This window comes from Acinonyx jubatus, chromosome D1 (assembly GCF_027475565.1).
Source record: "Acinonyx jubatus isolate Ajub_Pintada_27869175 chromosome D1, VMU_Ajub_asm_v1.0, whole genome shotgun sequence".
NCBI lineage: Eukaryota > Metazoa > Chordata > Mammalia > Carnivora > Felidae > Acinonyx > Acinonyx jubatus.
The window spans coordinates 65,357,606-65,382,980 of record NC_069390.1 but is presented as its reverse complement, the minus strand read 5'-3'; the positions used below and the strand labels follow the sequence as shown (position 1 = coordinate 65,382,980).

The 25,375-nt window shown below is 38.3% G+C and overlaps 1 protein-coding gene across 17 annotated transcripts in view; it reads left to right on the top strand.

Annotated features, from left to right (window-relative positions):
• DLG2 (discs large MAGUK scaffold protein 2) overlaps window positions 1-25,375 on the top strand; it is a 2,057,646-nt gene that overhangs the window by 1,616,161 nt on the left and 416,110 nt on the right. For 14 of the 17 annotated variants that reach the window (XM_053202597.1, XM_027039894.2, XM_053202582.1 and 11 more), the window contains one exon: window positions 8,271-8,426. The exons of the other annotated variants lie outside the window; for them this stretch is intronic. In XM_053202597.1, the coding sequence (XP_053058572.1) occupies window positions 8,271-8,426 (156 nt within the window). The remainder of the gene's footprint in view (window positions 1-8,270; window positions 8,427-25,375) is intronic. 17 annotated transcript variants of the gene reach the window in all.

The window sequence follows — 25,375 nt, the reverse complement described above, 5'->3', positions numbered from 1 at the left end:
AAGTTGGCCACTCAACCAACTGAACCACCTATGTACCCCTTAGACTCTTCCTTTTAACTCTAGCTCAGGAAAAGAGAATAAAAAGTACCAGTCCTTTTCTCCACCCCTCCACCCCACAGATTTGTTTCATTCCTATGACAGTTCCTCATTCATACATTCTTACAATCAGGAAAGCTGTATAGAAACAAAGATAAATGAGATTTGGCCCTGATCCTCTGAGAGCTAATAGTCTAGAGGAGGGAGCCCTGTGCACCAAATATAACAGTATAATGAGGGAAAGGCCTGGGGCGCCTGGGTGGCGCAGTCGGCTAGGCATCCGACTTCAGCCAGGTCACGATCTCGCGGTCCGTGAGTTCGAGTCCCGCGTCGGGCTCTGGGCTGATGGCTCAGAGCCTGGAGCCTGTTTCCGATTCTGTGTCTCCCTCTCTCTCTGCCCCTCCCCCCGTTCATGCTCTGTCTCTTTCTGTCCCAAAAATAAATAAACGTTGAAAAAAAATTTAAAAAAAAAATAATAATGAGGGAAAGGCCATGCCTGAGATGGCTATTGGGTTTTGAAAGCAGTCTCTTTAATGGAGACTGGAAAACTCAATAAAGTGAGTCACTGTTACTGTTATTTCTAAGGGAATGAAATCATATCCATTTGAACTACCTTCAGGTGCTATACAGAGGAGTATTCACAATCACTGTCATCACTGTGTTAAACATTTATTGTCTCTGATACAGAGTTCTGACTAGGGTGAAGCAAGTAAAGTACCACATCAGGCACAAAATTTAAGGGGGCACCAAAAAACTCTTTAATTAAGATAATATTTTAATGCTAGGGTGCCTGGGTAATTCTGTTGGTTAAGTATCTAACTCTTGGTTTCAGCTCAGGTCTTGATCTCATGATTTTGTGAGTTGGAGCCCAAAGTCCAGCTCTGTGCTGACAGCGCAGAGCCTGCTTGGGATTCACTCTCTCGCTCCCTCTCTGCCCCTCCCTTGCTCACATTGTCTCTGTCTCTCTCAAAATAAATACATAAACTTAAAAAAAATAATTTTATACAATATTTTAGGAAATAAAATTAATGCAAAAGAATTCATAATGAATAAAATTTTAAAGACAGGATCAGTTAGGTATTGGTCTCAGGTACTCTGGAATCACATACGGGGTAAAGGTTTTATCTTTGTCTTTGAGTGGCATAATTTGAGGTGATCTGAAAAGGACAGTAAAAACAAACAGAGTGCCTGTTTTATTTTTACTATTTTGATTATAAGCAAGAGATATGACCTAAGCTCCCATAAAGGAATATGGTGGGAGGTGGTAGTTGATTTTCATCATACAAGTAATATCATATGGGAGCCAACAGAGAAATTCAATAGCATGAGCCCTAATAAACCCCTTAGACAGTAAACCCAGATTGTTTTCTAGATTCAAGGAACCTCTAGACGCTTTGGCAACAAAATTTGGGAATCTTCAGTCTGGCTCGCTATAAATAGTGGACACAGCTGCAGCTACCCCCTACACGCTACCAGCTGATAATTTCTTTTTCTGCCCCTTTATTCACATTTAATAGCAGAATCCAATGGGCCTAGGCTTTTTTTTTTTTTCCTCCCCAACCCTAACCCTGCAGGTCCTACAGGCTCTAGATGCAAAGGCAGAGTCACACTCCAGGTCTAAGCGCTTTGGCTAAGTAAGGGACTGAATCGGGTTGAAGTCAATGGGGCAAATGGGAAGAGGCAGTTGCAGACAGGGTAGTTTTTCTTAGAAGAGGGTTAGATGAAGCACCTCTGTCTATACCATCATTGTGGATTAACAATTGAAAATGCCAAGGAAGCTGAACACATAGCAAGTGCTAATGGACTTCAGAGAAGAGAGGTCGCCAAGGGCCAGGGGTGCTAATTATATGCTATAAGAGCCTGCAATTATAAACCCATAGATATGCAAATAAATGCTGATGGCTGAACACTGGAGACTACAAAGCCATTTATCTATGGCCCTGATAAGTGGACAGCAAGATAAATGATTTGTTTATAAATTCACTTAGAGATTACACTAATATCTCTAACTACTTTTCCCCTTTTCTGGGGGCATTAACAGAAAGAAGAGAAACAGGAGGTGCCTCAGATTGGATTTTCATATTCATTACCTTCTGACCTAGGCAACTTTGAGGTTTATAATAGGATAAACAGGCTCTTTCAATTTGTGACTGGCTAAGTCACACTGCCTGAAGTCATTTCGCCATGGCACTTCTTCACTGAATAAATGTGAAGTGATGGTGGCATCTGTTCCTGCCACCCAGATTCCAATAACAGCTCATAACCTGGTGTTTCTTGTCTGTCTGGTGGAGAGGTCACAGAGAATATGCACTGCAGGGAAATGCTAAGAATGTTGACTGCTGGCATTAAAACTTCTGGACCCCAGTCCTGAGAAGTCTTCCTGGAGCCCTGTGCCTGTGAGGTGACTCTTGTGGGAACAGCAGGCAGGCATTGCTGTGACCAGGCTTGCAGGTGTACAAAACCTGTCCCTGGGGATGGAGTGAACCATGTACACCAAGCACTTAAAGCTGCCAGTTTCTGACACCATAGGGGTTTCTGTCCTTCTGGATAACCTGTGAGAATTAATGATGGCCCAAGATTTTAAATGTACGTAGAAGATTCAAAATAACTTAGGACTTCCTTGAAAGAGCCAGAAATACTTTTTTTTCATTTCTCTCAATGGAGAATGGTTTAAAAAAATCCATTTATTCAAAGAAAGATTTCTCAAGTACGTACTGTGTACCATTTCCTATGCTTAGACTATAGCTTATAGCACTTACTGGGTATGTACTGTGGCCTATATAGTACATAACACATGGTAGAATCTTAGGACAGTAATGAATCTATAGGCAGAAATCTTCCAATATGAACTCAATCTTTAGGCCACTCGAAAGGACATTCTCACTGCTATTTTTAATCTGATTGTGTGGTTGCAAGAGAATATTGTGAATATTGCAAGAAGGTTCTGTCAGGTTTGTCAAGTGTTTTGTTATGTTTTGATGTTTTTCATCTACCCATCTTCTGAGATACCAAGTCTTCGCACAATTAAACTGGATTTGAAATGTCTACTTGATAGCCAGTGACTGAACAAAACATGTAAATACATAAAGGATGAAAGACTGAACGATAGGTATAAATGAGCCTGCATTATCAGTAGCTGTATCTCTGCTTTGATCAGACTTTGAGTCATGAGTAATTAAGCCTGGGCAAGGAATCAATCCACCACAAAAAAATTCTGGAAGTGACTGCAGGCAAAGATAAGAGGTCCTTTTTTGAAAATTCAAGTTATCTAAGCCTTCCCCCGACACCAAATCTACTAAATATGTGAGTCATGAAATAATATTATGACTATAAAATGATTCCAGAAGTATATAGGTAAAGGTCTTAAGAGTTCAACACTGGACAAGGTACAGGACCTTGTCTTGAATTTATTGTAGTGTTTAGGGAGTAAATTTTTTCCTCTTAATTTACTTGAGTATAATAGATGTAGGATTTTTTCCTTAATACATATATTTAGCCAGCTTTGATTCTGGTAATTTGTTTCAAAATATAGTTCTACTGAGGTGAAAGGACTAGAGAAAACTGGTAACATCATTTTCTTGATCTGTCAAGTCAACAGCAGACTGAGAACATTAAATCAGCCCTCCTAGGCACAATGTTAACTGAAATGACATCATCATGAAAATATTTTATGACCTAAAAGAAGTCATCAGTTCCCTTATTCTTATTTATTTATTTTTATTTTTTCAATATATGAAGTTTATTGTCAAATTGGTTTCCGTACAACACCCAGTGCTCATCCTAAAAGGTGCCCTCCTCAATACCCATCACCCACCCTCCCCTCCCTCCCACCCCCCATCAACCCTCAGTTTGTTCTCAGATTTTAAGAGTCTCTTATGTTTTGGCTCTCTTCCACTCTAACCTCTTTTTTTTTTCTTCCCCTCCCCCATGGGTTTCTGTTAAGTTTCTCAGGATCCACATAAGAGTGAAACCATATGCTATCTGTCTTTCTCTGTATGGCTTATTTCACTTAGCATAACACTCTCCAGTTCCATCCACGTTGCTACAAAGGGCCATATTTCATTCTTTCTCATTGCCAAGTAGTACTCCATTGTGTATATAAACCACAATTTCTTTATCCATTCATCAGTTGATGGACATTTAGGCTCTTTCCATAATTTGGCTATTGTTGAGAATGCTGCTATAAACATTGGGGTACAAGTGCCCCTATGCATCAGTACTCCTGCATCCCTTGGGTAAATATCTAGCAGTGCTATTGCTGGGTCATAGGGTAGGTCTATTTTTAATTTTTTGAGGAACCTCCACACTGTTTTCCAGAGTGGCTGCACCAATTTGCATTCCCACCAACAGTGCAAGAGGGTTCCCGTTTCTCCACATCCTCTCCAGCATCTATAGTCACAGGTGTGCTCTCTCTCTGTCTCTCTCAATATACATACATACATATACATACATATATATATATATATATATATACACATATATATACATGTATATACGTGTGTGTGTGTGTGTATATATATATATATATATATATATATATATATATATATATATACAGTGCTTAAGAATAAGGGAACTGATCAATGGGAAACAAATAACCCAGTGATCAATTCCCTTATTCTTAAGCACTGTGCTGGCAGTTTAGATCAGTTAATATATATATATATATTGAGAGAGACAGAGAGCACACATGTGCATTTATAAGTAAGGGGGGAGAGAGAGAGAGAGAGAGAGAGAGAGAGAGAGAGAGAGAGAATCCCCAGGAGGCTCCACAGACAGCACAGAGCCCAATGTGGAGCTTGATTTCACAAACTATGAGATCATGACCTGAGCTGAAATCAAGAGTCAGATGCTTAATGGACTGAGCCACCCAGGTGCCCCTACATATAATATTTTTTAGTAAAGACACAGTGAGTTCTCTAAACAGTCACAGCCTTTAAACAAAGCCAGAAAATAGAGTTCTGTATATTTTTCTGTGTATACAAAAGGTGACAGATGTACCTCTGACATAATTGAATGTATCAGGCCCTTATGGTAGACCCTATCTATAGTTATCTCCTTGTTTTAGATTATCATTCTTACATTTTTCAGGAGTCTATCTGTTAACATGAAATCCTGTTTATATAACAAAAATACGACACGAGCATAAACATATTTTATCTCACATAAAAGAAATCCAGGGTAGGAAGTCCAGAAGTGGTAGGTTATTGCTCGCTATCATCAGTGAGTGATACGGTGACCATTATGCTCCACTGTCTATGTTGTTTCTTTTTATCCTCAGGTTGCTTCATGGTCCAAGATGACCATTGACGCTCCAGCTATTATATTTAGGCCCTAGGTCAGTAGAGGGAGGAAATGGGAAAGAGCAAAATCACAGGGGTCCTAGCTAAGTCAGCTCCCCTTTAGGCAGCTATCAGCAGAATCCCACACAACACTTCTGCTCCAGTTACCTTGGGCTGAACATTTTCCCTGGGCCACATTTATTTACAAGGAAGGCTGAGAAATAAAGTTTTACTACAGGAAAAGTGACTAGTGGAAAATTGGCTTTCACTTAATAAGAAAAAAAAAGAGTAAATGGATGTTTGGGAGACAATCCAGCCATCTCTGCCACAGCAACTCTTATTGTAGAGTGGAAAATTTGGAGAGTGTCAGGTCTTCTTGTGCTAACTTACACAGAATAATTCCCAGACAGCTCATACACTCCTCCTCCTATCTTATTTAATTGATAGTTATGCATTTTATTAATACAAAGTCTTTTCAAGATGAGGTTTTGTGTGGATAACCATATTTTTGGTTCAGACAAAACTGTGATCTCTCAAGCCAATTTTCTTTTTTTTTTATGTTTATTATTTTTGAGATAGACAAAGACAAAGCACAAGCAGGGAAGGGCAGAGAGAGAGAGAGGGAGACACAGAATCCGAAAAAGGCTCCAGGTTCCAAGCTGTCAACACAGAGCGCTACGTGGGGCTCGAACTCACAAGCAGTGAGATCATTACCTAAGCTGAAAATGGAGCCATCCAGGGGCCCTCAAACCAATTTTCTTTATCTGACTGGCATCATGGGTCTCTCTGTCTCTAAAACCCTCAGAAACATACATAAATCTTCATAAAGCTGAGCATATTAACAAAGCAAAACAGATCCTTCTCAAAATTCAAGAACAGTATCAGATCTGACTGTTTTAAAATACATATTTCAGTGGATAAGTATCTTTCCTTTTACAACACTTCACATAGTGTAAATTACTTATAAAAACTGATTTAAAAAAACCCACTTTTTAAGAATGATCTTGCAGCTGCTTTTTTTAAAGTGCTGGTGTTTGTCATTGTGAATTGTGTGAACTCTATATAATTGATAAACAGAAATTGACAAACTAGGTTTTTCTGAAAATGGAACACTTGCCTGAACAAGAATACATACTAGCTTCCGTAAATGTAATTTTATTAGTCACTGGGATAGAACAAGCCAACTTCATTATAAAGCACCTGATGTTACCACTGGGATATAGTTATTCTGAATGACAAAATAAGCTTCTGGATTACTCCTGTCCACTCCTCAGCCCTTCTACAGGTCAAGGCATCTCCTGTATGTCATGGAAGGCTTTGTGTTAGGGAAGAAATTAATTCTCTAGATAGTGCATCTAAGCCATGACTGGCCCACAGTAATGCTATAAATTAGGTAAAGTTTGTTCTTAATGCTTTGCTTGTCCTCTTTTCTCCCCTGTTCTGTTCAGGAAGTATTGACTGAGCAACTATAAGATATTAGGGACCAGTTTGAGGTCTGGATCTACAGAAACATGGACTGTGCCTTTGCTGAGTTCACCACATACACTTCCCATACCTTTGCTTAGGGATAGGGCCACCACTTGTTGTCTCTGATGTCTCATGGCCCCAACGGGCTACTCTCTCCTTCACCTGGGTCTGGCCCTGTGGACATTGCCCTGTTTCCTATCCTCCTCCTTACCTTCCCACTCAGACTTCTGGATAGTTCTTCCATTTACATTTGGATCTTTTAATTCTTACCTTAAATGGAAGATATTGGTGGCAATATCAGACCATGTGTGAGAGTGTGGTATAGGGATGCCTGAGTGGCTCAGTTAGTTGAGCATCTAACCCTTGATTGGCTCATGTCATAGGCTCACATCATGATCTCCGGGTTTTGTGGCTTTGAGCCCCATGTTGGGCTCCACACTGACACTGTGGAGCCTGCTTGGGATTCTCTCTCTCTCCCTCTCTCTGCCCCTCCCGCACTAATACTGTCGTCTCTCTCAAATAAATAAACTTAAACAAATATTTTAAAAAGAGTGGAGTATGGAGTTATCAGATTTTTTTTAATAACCAAGCACTTTATGCATGTAGTACATGCATGTTTGGCTAAAGTTATAGCTGAAATTTATCTGATCTTACTATGCATGTTTGTAACAACTAAAAGATGTTCCAATTTTAGATAATGTTTTAGTGTCCCTAGATTAATTCATTTAGTAGAAATTTTACCAAAGTGATTATCCTTTTGGTAGAAAACTCTGAAATTGTTGGGGGCAATTTATGAATAAATATATAGAGGAATCACTGAGATCATGTAAGCAGTTAGATTTCTAGGTAAAGCCAAGCTCCACACCCCCCAAAACTGCAATATAAGTATGCCAAGTTTATTCATTTGTATATGAATACAAGAAATATTTATGAAATGTGGACTGACTCTATTTTAAGTGGTTAACAAAATAAATGTAGCCTCCATTCTCATAAAATTTAGTGTAGTGAGAGTGATAATAATAAATTAAATGCAACAAACAAGATTAGTTCATGCTCAGAAAAAATATTATGAAGTATGAACAGGGTGCCGTGACAAATAACAGGATATCCTGACCAACGGGTTCAGGAAGGTCTCTATAAGTTTACAATTAGGATGAAACCCAAGTTTTAAAAGGAGCCATGTTAGAGAATCCCAAAGTTTGTTATTTCAGACTGCATTATCCAAAACGGTATGGCATTTATAAATTGGCTTTGACTCCATTGACGTATCTGGCATATGAACTTTCATCATGCCCAAAGTCAGCCAAAGTTTTGATTTCTAAGCAGAGATACTGTTTCTTAAAAATACTTTTTCTCCAAGGCTAACAGAACCTAAGGCTCTATCTGGGGTGTTCCTTTTTGCATATGGCGAAATGCTGCTAACTGCACAGTTGTTCGGTGCGTGTGCTAACCGTGCATCTCTTTCTCTTCCTCTTGTATTACCAGGCCTCCGGAACCTGTTTACAGCACTGTGAACAAACTGTGTGATAAGCCTGCTTCTCCCAGGCACTATTCCCCTGTTGAGTGTGACAAAAGCTTCCTTCTCTCAGCTCCCTACCCCCACTACCACCTAGGCCTGCTCCCTGACTCTGAGATGACCAGGTACTGCATGCGCTTCCTCACTTCATCTTCTCGAATTGCATGTGCTTCCACAAGGATGAATGGGTAGAATCCACCTCTGCTCACTTCTGTTGCGCGTGACATCTTCCTCGGTGGAGAGATGTTCTGCTCCTTTGGTGCAATGGGAGAAATTAAGAACATTGCCTTTTTCCCCCCCTGGTGTGATCACAGAGCACTCAGACATGATCACATGATATTCCAAATGTTCTTGGTTCCCATGCATTTTTAAAAAGGTATTAACTATATTTTTCCAGAAGAATTAATTTTGGAATTTAATTAGTTCTATTTTCCTCATACAGAAGCATAAAAGAGCATGTATGCAGTGCATTTTTTAATAATGTTTAATAAGCACTTACTATGCTCCAGGCATAACAAAGCCTAAGAAGTAGGTACTGTTATTGCCATTTAATATTTTAACAAAAATATTAAATTAATACCACTACTCAGTTGACTCCTTAAGGCATTAAACATCTTGCCCCAAACTACAGAATTAGCTGGTTCTATCTAACCACAAAGAATTTTAACCTTTATGGTATGTTACAGTAGGTATTTACCACATTCTCTTTATTTAGTTACTACCATTTTATATAAGAAAACAAAAGTTTAAAGAAGTTAACTCGTTGCCCTCAGTATGATTTTGCAAATAAATGCTGAGTTCAGATTTGACTTAGAATGTTTTGAGTCTTTCCACAACTTTGTAAACAAACCATCCTAAGTCTAAAGGTAGAGTATGAGTCTGCATCAGTATTCTAAAGTATATGTATGCTAAATAAGAAAACCTCATCTTTACACAATTGTCAAATTCCCAGAGAGAGGACAATAATAAAAGGAGAATCTGGTGTTCCATAAGGTACTTTCAATTCTGTTTAAATCAGGAGATCTCAATCATGATATTCCTACATATAATGAGGTGCTTATCTACTTATGTTCTCAGAATACCTTTATATGTCTTCATAATACAATTAGGACTGTGAAAATATGCATTTTGGAGTAATTCAAAGTGCAAATGGATAGGTCAAGAGGGTCTCCTTAGAACATCATCTCTGGTTTTTTGGTTTTTGTTTTTTTCCAAAGAAAAAGTTAAAAGTCAATTATTGGTCTTTCTAGAGCAGTTAAATAACAAATTTAATTATACATAACATCTCTAGACATACATGAGAAAACATATTTTTGGCTACATAATCAGCCAGGGCATTTTCACTAATTTGTAACAATTAAAGCCTAACAGCATTTAAAAATGCTTTATAAATATTAATTAAATCTTCTTATATTTTTAACAAATTATAAACACTACTTCTTGATACATTGAACCAGACAATTTTGATACGAAGAGGGCCAAGATACTATAGCCATAGGGAAGTGAGAAGGTACGCACGCGCACACACCTACAATAATGACTTCCTGGTATTTAGGCATCTGTAATCAGCTATGCAAAGTCTGCTACCACTTACTGAGCTCTCCTCTGTGCCAGGCATTTTGTTAAGTACTTCTTAAGATTTATTTCTTGTAACCCTGATAGTCATCTTATGAGACAGATGTTATCAATATCTTCATTTTACAAGTAGGGAAATCGAGGCTTGGAAATCACCTGACATGCCCCAGATCATCTAGGACTAAGTGGCAGGGCTGGGATTCAAACCCAGGGGTTCATTAGCACCTGCATCAGCATAGGCCTGATGGCAGAGACATTGTTGCTTGCTGGAAAAATTCTCCACCCATTTAACTTCTTCTCTCCTTTCTCTATTTTTTATCCTGCCTTCTCATCTCCCTTCTGACTCAGTGTCAATGGATCTTTTTTTTTTAATCCATGCTTTTTTTTTTGATAACCCTAAAAGTTGCATTTCTTGCATCCTACTGGAAATTTTGATGCATCCCTCTCTTAAAACTCACCAATAAGCAAATTGTAAAATCCACCTTTTATGTAGATCTACCAGATATAATTCTTGTTCAGTTTACTTTCTGTAATTTATATTATGAAGACTATGGGGTTTCTTTTTGTGTTTTTCCCAAATTGAGATAAATTATGGTATAATGTGGAATATGTCTTTTTCAAATTACATACCTGCAGTAATCCTATATACCAGTCTCCAACCCTCACCCTCTATCACCCCACTGGGAATTCTATTTTCTAGTCTAATTCTGTCCCCTTCTTTTTCCTCTTCCTTCTTTTTTTTTCATAGTTTATCCTTCATTTAAAAAAAAAGTCACACGCATTTACATATATAATCATCTACATATATATACATATATGCACCCATTTTAGTGGCATTGTCATCAATACACTGACACTGAAATTCTTGACTTCACCCCACTTTGCTCCCCTTTCACACTTGCCCAACTCAGCAAATGGCACATTTACCCATCTCATTATTCAAGCCAAAACTTGAGATTCATACCTAAACCTGTTCTCCCTCTCAACCAATGTATCTCCAATCTATTCACATTCCTCTATGTCTATTTCCACCACTTGAACCCAAGCCTCTATTATCTCCCACCTACATACAATAAATAGCCTCCTAATTGGTCTCACCGTTGCTGCTGTTGTCCTCCTGATTTATGCTCAGTGCAGCCCAGGTGATCTGTTAAAAATACAGATCACATCTCTTTCTCTTCTTTTGCATTAGTCTAAAATGCAAAGTCACTAATACAGCATCCAAGCTCTGCATGACCTAGCCCTTGCCTGCCTCTTAAACATCTCATTTCACTCTTCCCTTTGCTGATCACACTATTCACATTCACAGAATGCACTAAATCTCTTTTTATTTCAAGTGCTTCACAAATGCTCTTTCCCCAAACTGAAAAGCTCTTCTTACACTTTGCCTTGTTAACTTCTGGTCATCTTAGATGGAAGCTTCAATTGCACTTCCTCAGAGAAGCTCCCTGAAAGAGAAAATCTGGTCCCTATTATATTGTCTTCCTTTTTTTTTTATTCATAAGACTCAAGCAATTTATAATTATACGTTTATTTGTATGATTTTAAAACCAAACTCCCATCTCACACTCTGTGCTACAAGCTCACTGAGTGGAATTATGTCTGTTTTGTGCACTGCTATCCCCCTAACATTTAGCACAGTGTCTGGCACAGCAGCAGCTCCAAGCTATTGAGCAACTAAATAAACATGGAAACAAAATCTGCAAACAAGCAGACAGATCCCTGTTTTGGGAACACATCATGGTTAAAGCTGTGCTTTACTCAGGTCTTACTGGATACATAAAACAACCCCAGGAGTGAATGAATCTATGCATGGGCACAAATAAGAGCAGAGTAGAGCTCACTTTGTATGAGCACTTTCATCTTAAATTATCTCAATGGTCAGTATATTATTAATGCATTAGGTAACTGTTCTTCTTGAAAACTGAGTAATTCCTTTCAGAGATTATAGATTTCCTCTGCAATGGAAAACACCACTCTGAGCACATGTTTCTTGAAATGCAGCCTTTAATTCAAGGGAAAAGTTCAAGGATTCTAGTTCCATTTATGACACCATCGCTTGCTTTTTCCTCTGTGACCTTAATAATCTGTAGAATCTCAGAGGTACATGAATACTTAGAATTAGATAGACAAGCTCTTATTCAATTCTATAATGATAAGGAACTCAAACCAGTATCTTCATGAATGTATATCTTCTCTACGTAGATTAGAATGTATGTTACTATCATAGATTAGAATGTGAGCTAGCCCTGTGGAAGTTAGCATGTGAAACCACCCTTATTATGTGCACCAGCTTAATCCCTAATCAGCATTCAGAAGAACAGAGGCCAGTCAGCAGAAGCAAGGGGAGCCAATCATCTCTATTCTGTGCATTTCAATAAGAATACCCAAATTTTCAGCACTTTGATTTGATAGAAAACATCCAGGAATGAATTAATTGTATACACAATTACTTCTGTAACATCATATAAAAGAAGACAGAGAAGTTGAAAAGGAAAAGTCTATAAACAACTTGGCAAAGTGTCAGCTCCTAAGGCTGCAGATTATATTTAGAGTAATTGACTTTTCAGACCTTATGAAAGCAAGAAACAGCCAGAGCCTGGAATCAAACTAAAATTTGGAGCTCTATGAAACACAAATGGGATTGCTGTGGGGCTTCTGCTTATCCAGTACATCTTTCTCTTAAAAAAAAAAAAAGTTTTTGATGTTGTAATTGGTTTTTCTACTTGGGAGAATGGTAAATTATTCAGCTTTTGATATTCCTAGGGCAAGGAGAATACTATTTTTGTTTTCTCAATACATATGGCACATTTTCATTTGTCCTTTCACACAGGTGGTCCTAATTATTGTTGTTTTGTAGTTGATATACAGATACTGAGATAGAACAGATGAAGACTAAAGTATATTGGCAGATTTGGGGTAGGAAGTGGACTCTGAGATATTATATGATCATAACACATCTTCACTCATTGAAGATTATATATTCATGGGATTTCTACTAGGTTCCAGGCATTATCCTGGATGCTGGGGACTCAAAGCTGAATAAGATACCATCCATCCTTTTCCTCAAACAGTTCAAAGACATGTAAATGAAGAAGTAATTGCTGTGCATTATGATGTATATAGGCTAAAGGCTCTCAGTTTCTGTAGTGTTCCTAATCTTAAAGTAACTAAAATCAGACTAGAGTAAGAGGTAGTGATAGAACAAGCATGATCTTACACTGTCCCTTCTGCACAAGGTGCACATACACACAGAAATGTTCTCCACTCATACCTTGTTTTATCAATTCCTGATATTTGTAAGAAGCTATTTATGGGAAACTTACCATTACCTTCTCAGTGGTCCATTTGCAAATCTAGCTTATAACTACTTTCTACAGTGCTTGGAATGCATGTATAAGTCACTCCCTTTGTAGAAAAAGTTGGCAGCCTCAAGCCATTCCCAGCCTTGGAACATAGAGCAGTATCTTTGTCTCTCAAGACCTCAGCCATATGTTATGGTGGCCTGTCTTTGGCAAGCTTTCTCTCCTTGCAAAATCATAGAAAATTTATGTGGGCCTTTAATCTTTTAACTGTCTCGAAGTCTGTAAATCCAAAATCAGATATAACTTCTAGATATAATAATGCTATAATAGAAGTACATGAGTCTCTAAAGGTAAAAAGGGTAGGAACTATCTAACTCTGGCTCTGATTTTCTTAAAGTCTTCAGAAAGATACTGAGCTCCTCAGTCAGCGAGGGAAGAAGTGTGTTCAAAGTAGAAGTGCAGCCCAGAGTTAAGCCCCACAGTGTTTAAAAGTACACTGCACTCTGGGACTCATGGTGTTACCATGTGGCTGAGGGCTGTTGGATGGGTCTTGAAGTTTTACATTTCACAGGCTGCTGCAATTTGTAGAGGACCTTACTTGCCAAGCTGAAGATTTTTGACTTTATCCTGCAAGCAGTGAGGAGCTGGTTGAAGAGACTTAAAACTGAGCAAGGACATAATTTGATTTGTGTTTTTAGAAAAATCACTCAGTCAGCTGTGTCTGAAGGCAGTGAGATTAGTTAGCATATCCACCACAGTTGAAATCATGAAGAACTAACCTGAATCTGTAGAGAGAAACATAAATGGATTCAGAATTATTTAACAAATGAAATAGGTGGTACTTAGTGATTGACTGTTGCAAGGGCAAGAATTTTCTGGCTTGGGTTATTCACTAGCTGATTATGTCACCTCTTCTCATACAGTGAGCACTCTTGTGCTCAATAAATGTATTTTTTTCACAATAAATGTATTTAAACATAAAACTCTGTGGAAAGAAACCCAATGGAAGGAAAGGAAGGCAACATATTCTAGAAGGTCTCTTCTCTGTAGAAGGAAACTCAATGGAAGGAAAGGGGGGCAAAACATTCTAGAAGGTCTCTTCTTTGAGGTGGTGGCAACCTGATGGCATTGGGGAGCTGGGGAAATACGTCCAGACTGTAGGTTTGAGGCCTTCCTTTGGCCATACTGGTCACTTGGATGTAGCTAACCCCTTCATCTTTCTCAGAACCCCATTTCACTCATCAGAAAGGGGAGGATAATTCTATCTGTGCTGTTCTCATCATAGGATTATTGTAAGGATCAAGGTAAATGGAGCAAGTGAATTTTCATCTAGGCACTATCTACATTAGTCATTATTAATTGTTTCCATATGCTCATTCTGTTTTCAAGCCTTTTGCTCATCTATATTTATGTTTAGTGCTATCACAAATGAGGTGAAAAATATTTGTTGGCATAGGTAAATCCCCTGAGACCATAAGAAAGCTGTTGATGCTGATTTTATCACTCTTAGCAGCAATCCTTCTTGTTACCATAGGCAAAGTCACATATTTTTCCTTTTGTTAATACATGTATAGGCTCCCTGTAAAATGTGGCATATGTCTAAAGCTATATGTGACTTCATGCTTCTATGAGATAATTTTCCTTTTTATCTACTCAGGTAGTAGTATCTATCCTGCATGTGCCTTTTCAGGAATATAGACAAAATAACCCTCTCTGAAACAGATTAGTAGCTAGAGACTTTACAGATATACCTTATTGTTTCTTTTTTTTTAATTTTTTACATTTATTTATTTTTGAGAAACAGAGTGAGACAAAGCGTGAGTAGGGGAGGGGCAGAGAGAGAAGGAGACACAGAATCCGTAGCAGGCTCCAGGCTCTGAGCAAGCAGTCAGCACAGAGCCTGATGCTGGGCTCGAACCCACACACTGTGAGATCATGACCTGAGATGAAGTCGGATGCTCAACCGCCTGAGCCACCCAGGCACCCCATCTCATTGTTACTAAGAACCCCAACAATCTTGCAGAGTGTGGGGCCAGGACTGTAACCAGGGCACGCCCACACCCAAATTTACACTCCCACGGAGGTTTACTCCCTCTCTCACACGCACACTGTGGCTTCACACTCAGTCCTCCACATTGCCTATGCACTCCACCACCAATCTGCAGATCCTGAAAGAGAATTGAATGAGCAAAACCTTAAGAGACTCTTAAATACTGAGAACAAACTGAGGGTTGATGTAGTAGTGGGGGAGAGGGGAAAGTGGGTGATGGGCATCGAGGAGGGCACCTGTTGGAATGAGTACTGGGTGTTGTATGGAAACCAATTTGACAATAAATTATGTGTGTGTGTGTGTGTGTGTGTGTATACACACATATATGCAAAAATTAAAAAAATAAAATAAAATTTTTTATGCAAAAAAAATTTAATCTGGGAAATAGCACCATAAAAAAAAAGACACTTAACAAATCATTGACCTTCTTATGCCCTTAAAAGGCTGATATAATCTTAAAGAATTCTTAACTTCATTTTTAATTAAAACCTGGAGAGGAAACCCTCTGGGGCATGGCTCATAAGGCACAGCCCCTTCCCGGTTTATGCAGCAGCTTCTTCAAAGGCCTCCACTGCCTTTTTGAAGTAGGTGATCACTAAGTCCAATTTGAATTAAGGAAAATAAGGGGAGATTAATTGACTCCCACAAAGTTACAGAGGCTGCTCTTCCCACATTTCATGTTATAGCTTCTTCTTTCCACGAAGTGATATATGCATGGGTTCACACTGGAAAAAAGCACCCCTTGCTTTGAATTTAAAGCATTCTGTATGTAGATACATTTTTTAAAAACATGCCATTTATTGTCGCCCTTCACTCTTTTTTTTTTTCATTATTATTGTCAGGGAAGAGATGTTCTTTCATTAAGAATTCAAAAGAAAAGTTTTTAAAGTGCATTTAAAATTACATTGTAAGTGTAAATGAGGGAGGAAAGCAGAAAACTCACCCTGTTCCAAAAGCTCTCATTTACTCTTTATAACACACCCGGTCGGTTGAGAGTAGGAGGATCAGAAGAGCTGGAAAATGAACCCAGATTGGTTTGATTCCAAAATTCCTATTCTGTGATATTCAAATAACTCTGCATTGAAACAATCTACTTGCTTTATAAAAAAAAAGCCAGATTATTTATCTGAGATGCTATGAATATTTCCCCTTAGTTTAAGTATGTGTTTTTTGTGTTTGGGGAGCAGTCTTTATATTTTCTTTTGTAACCATTATGTTATTGAGTAGCAATAAGAGGTTGAAGAATATGCATAATTTCTAAAGCAATCCTCTCTGGAGGCAAAGTAGCTGTGAGAAAATGCTGTGCAAAATCACTATAGCAACAGATTATAGGAACTCAGAAAGAATCAAGAGAGTAACATTAAGCCTTAACACCCATGGTAAGGATGTTAATTAAAACCACTAACATGTAGTGAGTACTATTATGTGCTAGACACTATTTCATATTTTTGTATGTACTAACTCATTGTATCTTCACAACAGCCTATGAGGTAGGTGTGATTATTCCAATTTTATAGAAAAATTATGGTGCATATTTTGGCAAATGCAAACAGTGGGATGAGTTAGTTGCAACTAAGCACATCAGGACCTAACACTTAGAACGTTAATTTTATTAGATGAGATTTTTTGGTTTTTTCATTTACTTTTGCATTCCCTGTGCCAAAAATGGTTCCTGGCATGTATTATTAGTACTAATAGTGGTGATGGTGATGGTGATGATGATGATGATGGTGATGAAGAAAAAGAAGAAGAAGAAGAAAAAAATAGTCACTGTTATTTATATAATGTTATTACCTGCCGGGATGCACTTTATACGCATTAGCCCATTAGTCCTCATGGCAATCCTGGAAGACTGTGTTGTTATCATCCCCATTCTGCAAGTCAAGAAATTTGGTCTAGAGAGATTGAGTGACCTAAGTTCACATAGATAGAATTTGAATTTAAGCAGGCTGGTACCAGAATCAGGGCTTTCAAAGGTACTCAATCAATATTCACTGAATGTTGTTCTTATCACACATAACATTCCTCAAGTATTAAATTCTGTTTGAGAAAAAAGTACTCCTCATTTAACTGTAGTCAAATTTCAATATATTCTGTTTGAGAAATAAGTACACCTCACTTAAATATAGTCAAAATCGGATAGACAGATAAGGTGATAGATAGATAACTATATAGTTAAGAATGTACACTGTAGAATTAGTGTTAGGGTTATCCTGCCTCCTTAACTCCCCAGTTGTATAAACTGGAGAAAATGACAACTACTCTGGGTTTTTGTATCCTCATCTATATAATAACAGTAATTGTAGTATCCATTTCATGGGGTTTCTGTAAGGATTTAATGAGGTTACATGTAAAGTGCTAAAAGCAATGCCAAATAAATATAAAGTGTCCCCATTAACATTACCATTGTTAACATGTGTGTGTGTGTGTGTTAAACACATAGATATATTATGTGACCCTAAGTAGATACCTTAGGCTAAAAGGCGAATGAAATCTTATTAAGGGACTATTATAAAAACTGTTCTCATTCATAGCCTGATGTTGAGTCCAGTAACTTGTGAAGGGAGATGAAATTTTAGGGTTGGCCCTATGGGAGGAAGGGCTATGGAAGACTACTTATATTTGTATAGAGATCTAAGTATTTTAGAATGCAGAATTTTGTTTTGATTAAGGGATCAAAATTTACCTCTCAGAGCAGAGAAAGTAAATCTTCCATTTCAACTCTTTAATTCAGTTTTGTAGACCTTAAGCTCATATGAAGTTTAAAGGATCTCTTGAACAGGGTTTTTTAAGTCAGCAGGGATGTGTGTTCCAAATTGAATACTAAAACCTAAAATCACTCTCTTCCGGAGAAAATGAATACATCAGAGGGTAAAGAGGATTTTTATGGTTTGCTTGAAAAGGGAGGAGGGTATACTAAGCCTCTCTAATCAAGGCAGAGCCTTTGTTCAAATGTCAAACCATAAGACACTCTTAAAAACTGAGAATAAACTGAGGGTTGATGGGGGGTGGGAGGGAGGGGAAAGTGGGTGATGGGCATTGAGGAGGGCACCTGTTGGGATGAGCACTGGGTGTTGTATGGAAACCAATTTGATGATAAATTTCATATTAAAAAAAGAGTTCATGTAAAGCAAAATGTTAAAAAGTCTCCCCTTCTTCAGAAGGAAGGACAAAATGTTCCAGGACCCAAATGTGACATGATAAACAGAGTTCTGGTGAAATTTCAACCCTTGCTCCTTCCCGTGTCCAAGTGTTATAGTGAACAACCTGACCAACAGAAGGATTGGCCGAGGCTGAGGATGGGAATGGGGCTAAAAAAGGAGAATCTAATTTATCTTTGTTATTTCCGTCTCTCACAAATTCGTTCTAATGTTCTGCTTCCTTTCTTATGCCTCTGCCATAATTACAAGGATCTTGTTCTTTCCAACCTTTCTGTGTTCCAAATGAGGAAACTGTGACTCAGACCACAAATATGTATTAAGTGCCTATTATACAGTTGGTACTTGTGGGGATAGATAATCCAACATAGTTCAACCCTACTCTCAGATTTAGGGACCACTGGGCCCAGTGGGTTTCTTTTGTGGATATAACTCACAGCCACTGGTAATGTTAAAAAAAAGCCTAGAAATTTATTATGGATTGCATTTTTCAAATCTATGTGAATTTTAGTTAGACTTGGACCTTATTTATTTTGGACCCATCCTTATTTCTCCTTTTATTTCATCCTTATTTCTCCAGTTACAGGTTTGTATTTATAGGTTTTCAGGCATTCAGACCTTTCTCAAGTGAAATCTGAAGGTCAAGTGACAGCTCAGATTTCCTTCCAGCTCTCCCCATTCTCACATGATAGGTTACTTGATAAGTTCTTACATCTTGCTATCACTGGAATCTGTGGTCCTTGTAAGGAAGCCTTAGGCTGCATTGGGCATAAGGGAAGGGGTTTTGTGACTGAAAAAAAAAAAGTCTCTGACTGGCTTCCCAACAGTATAAATGCCAGAATTGTGAGACTCTCCTCTCCTTCTTTGCAGTCTCTTGGTGACTCATGAGTCATCCTGGACAACCATTTCCATACTTTTACAATACAACCTCTTCCCACAGTTTCCCCTCAGAACTCCCATTACTCCTAAGCAATTTAGTCTCCTCACCTTTATCACTGTCTTCACCCTTCCGTTTCCACTGTTGTCCACATTGGCTCTTTCTGCCTAGGTCAGACTTGTAGCCACTGGGCAGTGTGTGGCAGGCACTGTTGCCATCCCTGTTTCTCCTCCTGTCATCCATAGCAGCTCTGTTCCTGTCCCAGTCAGATTCCCTGACCTGGTTTTCATATTGGAACCTTTTTTTCCGAGACCCTTGCAGCCCATAAAAATGACCTCTAATCCAGACTCTCCCCAGCAGAGACCCAAAAAGACAGACTTTTCTTGGTTGAGGAGCTTTAATATTCCATTTCTGGAACACCAAACTTTTTTTCAGAAGATGATCTACTTTTTAAAACCCCAAAGTGAAAAAAGTATACTAGGAGGGATGGGGTTAGTGACTTTGGGGAATCAGGATGGGGAGGGGGATGGATGCCTTCTCCAGTGATGTGTCAGGCATCTGCTAGCATCTAATTGTCCAAGGCTTCCTTAAACCTCTGGTCAAAGACCTCCTGTAAACCACAACTCTACATTACCAGTTGTCTTTCCTGAATCTCCATCTAGGCATATAGTGTTGGCTTCTTCTCTCCCTTGTTTCTAAACTACCTTTTAATGTATTTCATGTCCTTCAAAAACTGCTCAATGAGACCTCTCTTGTGGAGAACCAAGGGGTCCCCTCTGTTTCCCAGGGTCAACAAGTGGAAATCTACATATGTCCAAGACTCAGGCTCTTTCTAATCCCACATCTACCCTCTCAAGTTGTTGCAGTCTTCAGACCCTTCCTTTCTTCTTGCTACATCCAAACTCAGCTACTAAATGAGGAGCTTGCAAATGATCTTTAATTATTCTTCATTCACCTCCATCCCATGATGGCCAGGGGATTAATGAACCTCAAGAACATTCCAAGTCAATTCACACATGTCCTCTAGTAGTAACTCTGTGTAACATGAAAACAAGGTGTCTCTCTGTGACTTCTTTTTGGGTAAGAACCATGTTGTGTATTGTCCATGTGACACAAGATCACTTAGTATACATTCATTGGAATGACAAATGGTGGGTGTTCACCTAGAACAATGACTCACATTTCAAAGGGGGAATTCACATATAGTGAAAGCTCGTCTATAGGCTGAGGGCAATGCATGGAAGAGTTGGTAGTTGGAGAAGAACCTCTAGATCATATTTCACATTTATTGTCTCAGGAAAAGGTGATGCATGCAGTTTTTTTTTCCCCTGAGATTTCTGAGTTAAGCCACAGCAACAGATTTTCTTTGTCCCACCTCTTGTGCACTGTACCAGGTATTGTCTACTTTTTGTTAAGGTCTGTTTCATTTGTACTCTACATATGTCGATTCCAGATGCTTTGGAGAGGCACATCATATGTGGATTCCTCAAACATGTCTTAGACGGGTTGGGTCATTGAAACGTGCACTGCTAGACTTTCATAAATGGGATCAAAGTCCATAGTAAGCAAACCTCTCAACAAGTCTGATTGACCCTGTGAAAGGTAATAAAACAAAAATCAATTCAACAAACTTAGAAGATGGAAAAGGCACAGATTAAGACTTGCAAAAGAACTTTATTTTCAGCACCAGTCACTCTGAAAGTTTGCTTAGCATGCTGAGTAAATGTCAGTGCTTGGCAAGGTGAGGGTAATCGCCATTCCCTTCCTCCAATATTTCTTATACTGACTCTAAAGAAAAAGAAATTGAAAGCAACACGTGTTGTGAATAAACTCAAAGCTAATAGTATATCCTCACGGCCCTCGGTATCATTAAATCATAGAATGCTTTATTGAAGGAAAGGGTTAGAGAAGATTGCATCCAAATACTTAGTTTTTTGAGAAAATACATCCAGCAAAATTAAGAGACTTGCCCAAGGTCTCAGAGTCACACAAATACTTTGTAGTGGATCCAGGACTTTGATCAGAGACGTCAGGAGCCAGTGCTTTGTCTCCCCTGCCAGCATGTAATTATAACACAGTCTTCCAGAATGTTTCAGGCTAAGAAATATTACATATCATATACCAAGCCTAGAAGGAAACAGAACTGTAACTTCACGATAACAGTATTTACCATGGGGCAGTATGATTGGAATGAGGAAAGCAATTTGTTGCCTTTTACTTCATACAACTCTAAATTGTATTTATTGTTTATAATCATTTTTAAATTTTGTCAGTAAAAACCTAAATTTAAGAATCCACCATTCAGACTTAGCAGTTCTGCTGCTAGGTGTAAACCCAAGAGAAATGAAAACATATGTCTACAAAAAACTTGTAAACAATGTTCATAACAGCATTATTCATAATAACCAGAAGGTGGAAACAATCCAAATGGAGAAGTAGCATTTGATATATCCATACACCAGAATTTTATTCAACCAGAAAAAAGAATTAAGTACTAGGGTGCCTGAATGGCTCAGTCAGCTAAGCATCTGACTTCAGCTCAGTTCATGATCTCACGGTTTGTGAGTTCAAGCCGCACACTGGGCTCTGTGCTGACAGCTCAGAGCCGGGAGCCTGCTTCAGATTCTCTCTGCCCTTCCCCCACACATGCTCTGTCTCTCTCTCAAAACTAAACATTAAAAATTTTAAACAAAAAGAATGAAGTACTGACATATGCTATAGCATGGATGAACCTTGAAGACATGTAAAATGAAAAAAGCCAATAACAGAGGACCACACATTCTGTGATTCCATTTATATAAACTGACTACAATGGGCTCACCTACAGAATCAGAAAGTGGATTAGTGATTGTGTGGAGCTGGATGGGGAGCAGCAGGAACTGAGTACCTGGTATAGGTATGGAATTCCTTTTGGAAGTTAAATGTTTTAAGGGGTACCTGGGTAGCTCAGTCAGTTAAGTGTCTGACTCGATTTCAGCTCAGGTCATGATCTTATGGTTTGTGAGATCGAGCCCTGTGTTGGACTCTGCGCTGACAGGAGGAATCTGCTTGGGATTCTCTCTCTTCCTCTGTCTCTGCCCCTCCCCTGCTCTCTCTTTCTTTCTCTCTCAAAATAAATAAATAAACGTTAAATTTTTTTTAATTTAATTAGATTGTAATGATGGTTGCACAACTCTGTTAATATACCAAAATCTGAACGATTCACTTTAACAGGTAAATTTATGGTATGTGAATTATATCTCAATAATGCTGTCAAAATTCCCATTTAAAAGTTAAAAAATTCATATAGCAACATGAAACTAAGATTATGTCCTTATGACATCAAATATTCAGACAAAAATAACAGAAAGCACACTTAAAAATTTAGGTGGTTTTCCTACCCTGTGACAGATAACTCAGTATTTATCCAGAGGATTTTTAGAGGTCTTTAGACTTTTCACATTTTTTAAAGTTTATTTTCTTAAGTTTATTCATTTTTGAGAGAGAAATAGAGACAAGAGCATGAGCAGGAAGGACAGAGAGAGAGAGGGAGACACAGAATCCAAAGCAGGCTCCAGGCTTCGAGATGTCAGCACAGAGCCCGACGTGGGGCTCGAACTCATGAACTGCAAAATCATGACCTGAGCTGAAGTCAGGCACTTAACCAACTGAGCCACCAAGGCACCTCTAGACTGTTCACATTTTTAATAGGGCTATAGCTCTTATTTACTAAGTACGAACTTTGTGTGTTAGGTGTCCTATAAGTATAATCAAAATAAATCTGCAAAGTAAGTATTTTTATCCCTACTTTACTGATGAAACTAATAGCTAGCAGAGCTGACATCTGAACCCAGTTCCTTATGTTTTTACTAGACCTCAGCCCTCATCCCATTGTACAAAAACAAAAAACAAAAAAAACAATCCTTAAAACTCTCCTTCCCAACTAGAGGAATTGTCTACACTCTGTTTTTCTTTCATCCACTAACCCTCTGAGCTCTGTAGCCAAGTGTCACCTAGACCTCCACTGAAATTATTTTCACCAACATCACTAAAACTGTTTCTAAATCCAATGGAAACTTCTTAGTCCTTATCATGTTGTATCTTCTGTACACTTTCTCTATTACTTGCTTCTTCGTGGAAGCTTTTTTTATTATTATTAACTTCTATAATTCCACTTCCAGACTCGTGATTCTTCTTACATTTCCAACTTTCTCTCATCCCTGTCCTTAGACATCATCTCTTCTCCTCACCACTTATTTGTCCATTCCACCAGCAATGCCGTCTCTTTCGATTCAATACATCCTTCCTGACACAATACTTTCATGTCCACAGATGGGGTTCCCAATATGTGCTTGTTTCTCCCATCTCTGTATCTGCAGCCAGATCTTTCATTGATTCCATCCTCTTCCATCTCTATACCTACTAGACATGTATCCTCAAATGCCCTAAGACACCTCAAAAATCACTTATCATCTTTATTTTTAGATCATTGTCTGTGGTTATATCCACTGTATAATGACTATTAATAATCTGGAGTAGTAGTTAAGAGCATGTGCTTAGGTTCAAATTCTGGCTCTACTCCTCACTAGCTATGTGATCTCTCTATGCCTTAGTTTTTGGATCCGTAACAAGAGGATAATAAAAGTATTTATCTCACAGAGTTGTTATGAGGGATTAATGAGCTTATACATGAAAAGTACCTGCCAAGTAATAAACTCAGTACTTATATGGTTCTAGCACCAAGACGTTTTCCTAGCTTCCTCCTACTGCTTTACCGTAAGTTGATCTCTAAGTGTCCTATCAATATATCTTTAATTCTTGAATGATTTATACCTTGAATTCTTGAATAATTGCTCCACAGTCTTTCCCTGTTGCCTCCACTCAAGATCCATCTAGAATCATTGCTCATCTGAATTGCCAACTAGCCTCCACCACAAGCTGTGTACTTTTGAGCTATTCACCACACTGTAGCCCATGTGGAGCCTTCTATACTACACATCTGATTTTGTCCCTGCCCTGACTAATCCTCTCACATACCTGCCTTTCATTCAGATCCACTCCTTTTGCCGTTCCCAAAAGAAAAAAAAAAAAAAAAGATAATAGTGTCTCCATATCTTCAGGTCCTGACTCATGTTTCTCCCATTCTTAAACTCCTTTTCTCTAAACAAGCACATATAGTGTTCACCTCGACATCTCAGTGCCAGCCACCACTCATAGATCTCTTGACCTGGGGAACTACAAGCCCAGAAAACACATCCTGTGTGGTACCACTGGAAGCCTCTTTTTGATGCTCTCAGCCCGGGTAGGGGAGTCCTCCTCCATCTTTCTAAAGCTATAGAATTCAGTCTAAATTATTACCGTTAGGACTATTTGATTTCCTTGTCTGTCTTATCGGCTGTACTGAGCCTCTTGAGTTCAGGCACCATATGTTAATTATTTCCAGTATTCTTGGTGTCCAGAAATATACCTAACAAGTATTAACTCTTGATTAAAAAAAAAAGACAATAAAAATTATTTAAATAATTATGAATTTATGTATCTGATAAATATTTACAGAGCCCTATATTTAATGAGCCTGTGATAGGCTTTGTGCTGTTCATTGGGAATATAAAGATAAATTAGACATAGCCCTTTCCCAAAAGGGATTCAGTCTTACAGAAGAGCCCACAGCAGACAGGAAAACAATAGAATCTCATACAGTAGGTGCTGCAGAGGGCACAGGATATTAATAATGGGATCAATTATTACATTTAATTTGAAATGAAATAGGTCTTTCTTGAATATAATTAGAGCCCTCTTTGCCTTATTCTTTCCACTACTTAAATTGCTTTGTTAAGCTGTTTCCTAGCCATTGATAAAACTATAGACATACAATAAAACATTCTCTTCTACACAATTCCAATACTTTTGGAAATTCTTGAAGTTAGAGTTTTCTCAAATTCAAGTCCATAGGCTGGTGCTGGTTCATTGTCTAATTTCTACTGGTCTGAAGCAAAATACAGGAAAAGGACTTTGCATTGTATACATATATCAGTATTAGATTGCCTTCTACCCTTCCTTGGGAAGAATCCTTCCTGAGAGTATGAACCTCCTCTAACTCTAGTGCTAAATATATTTTACTTTGTGAAAC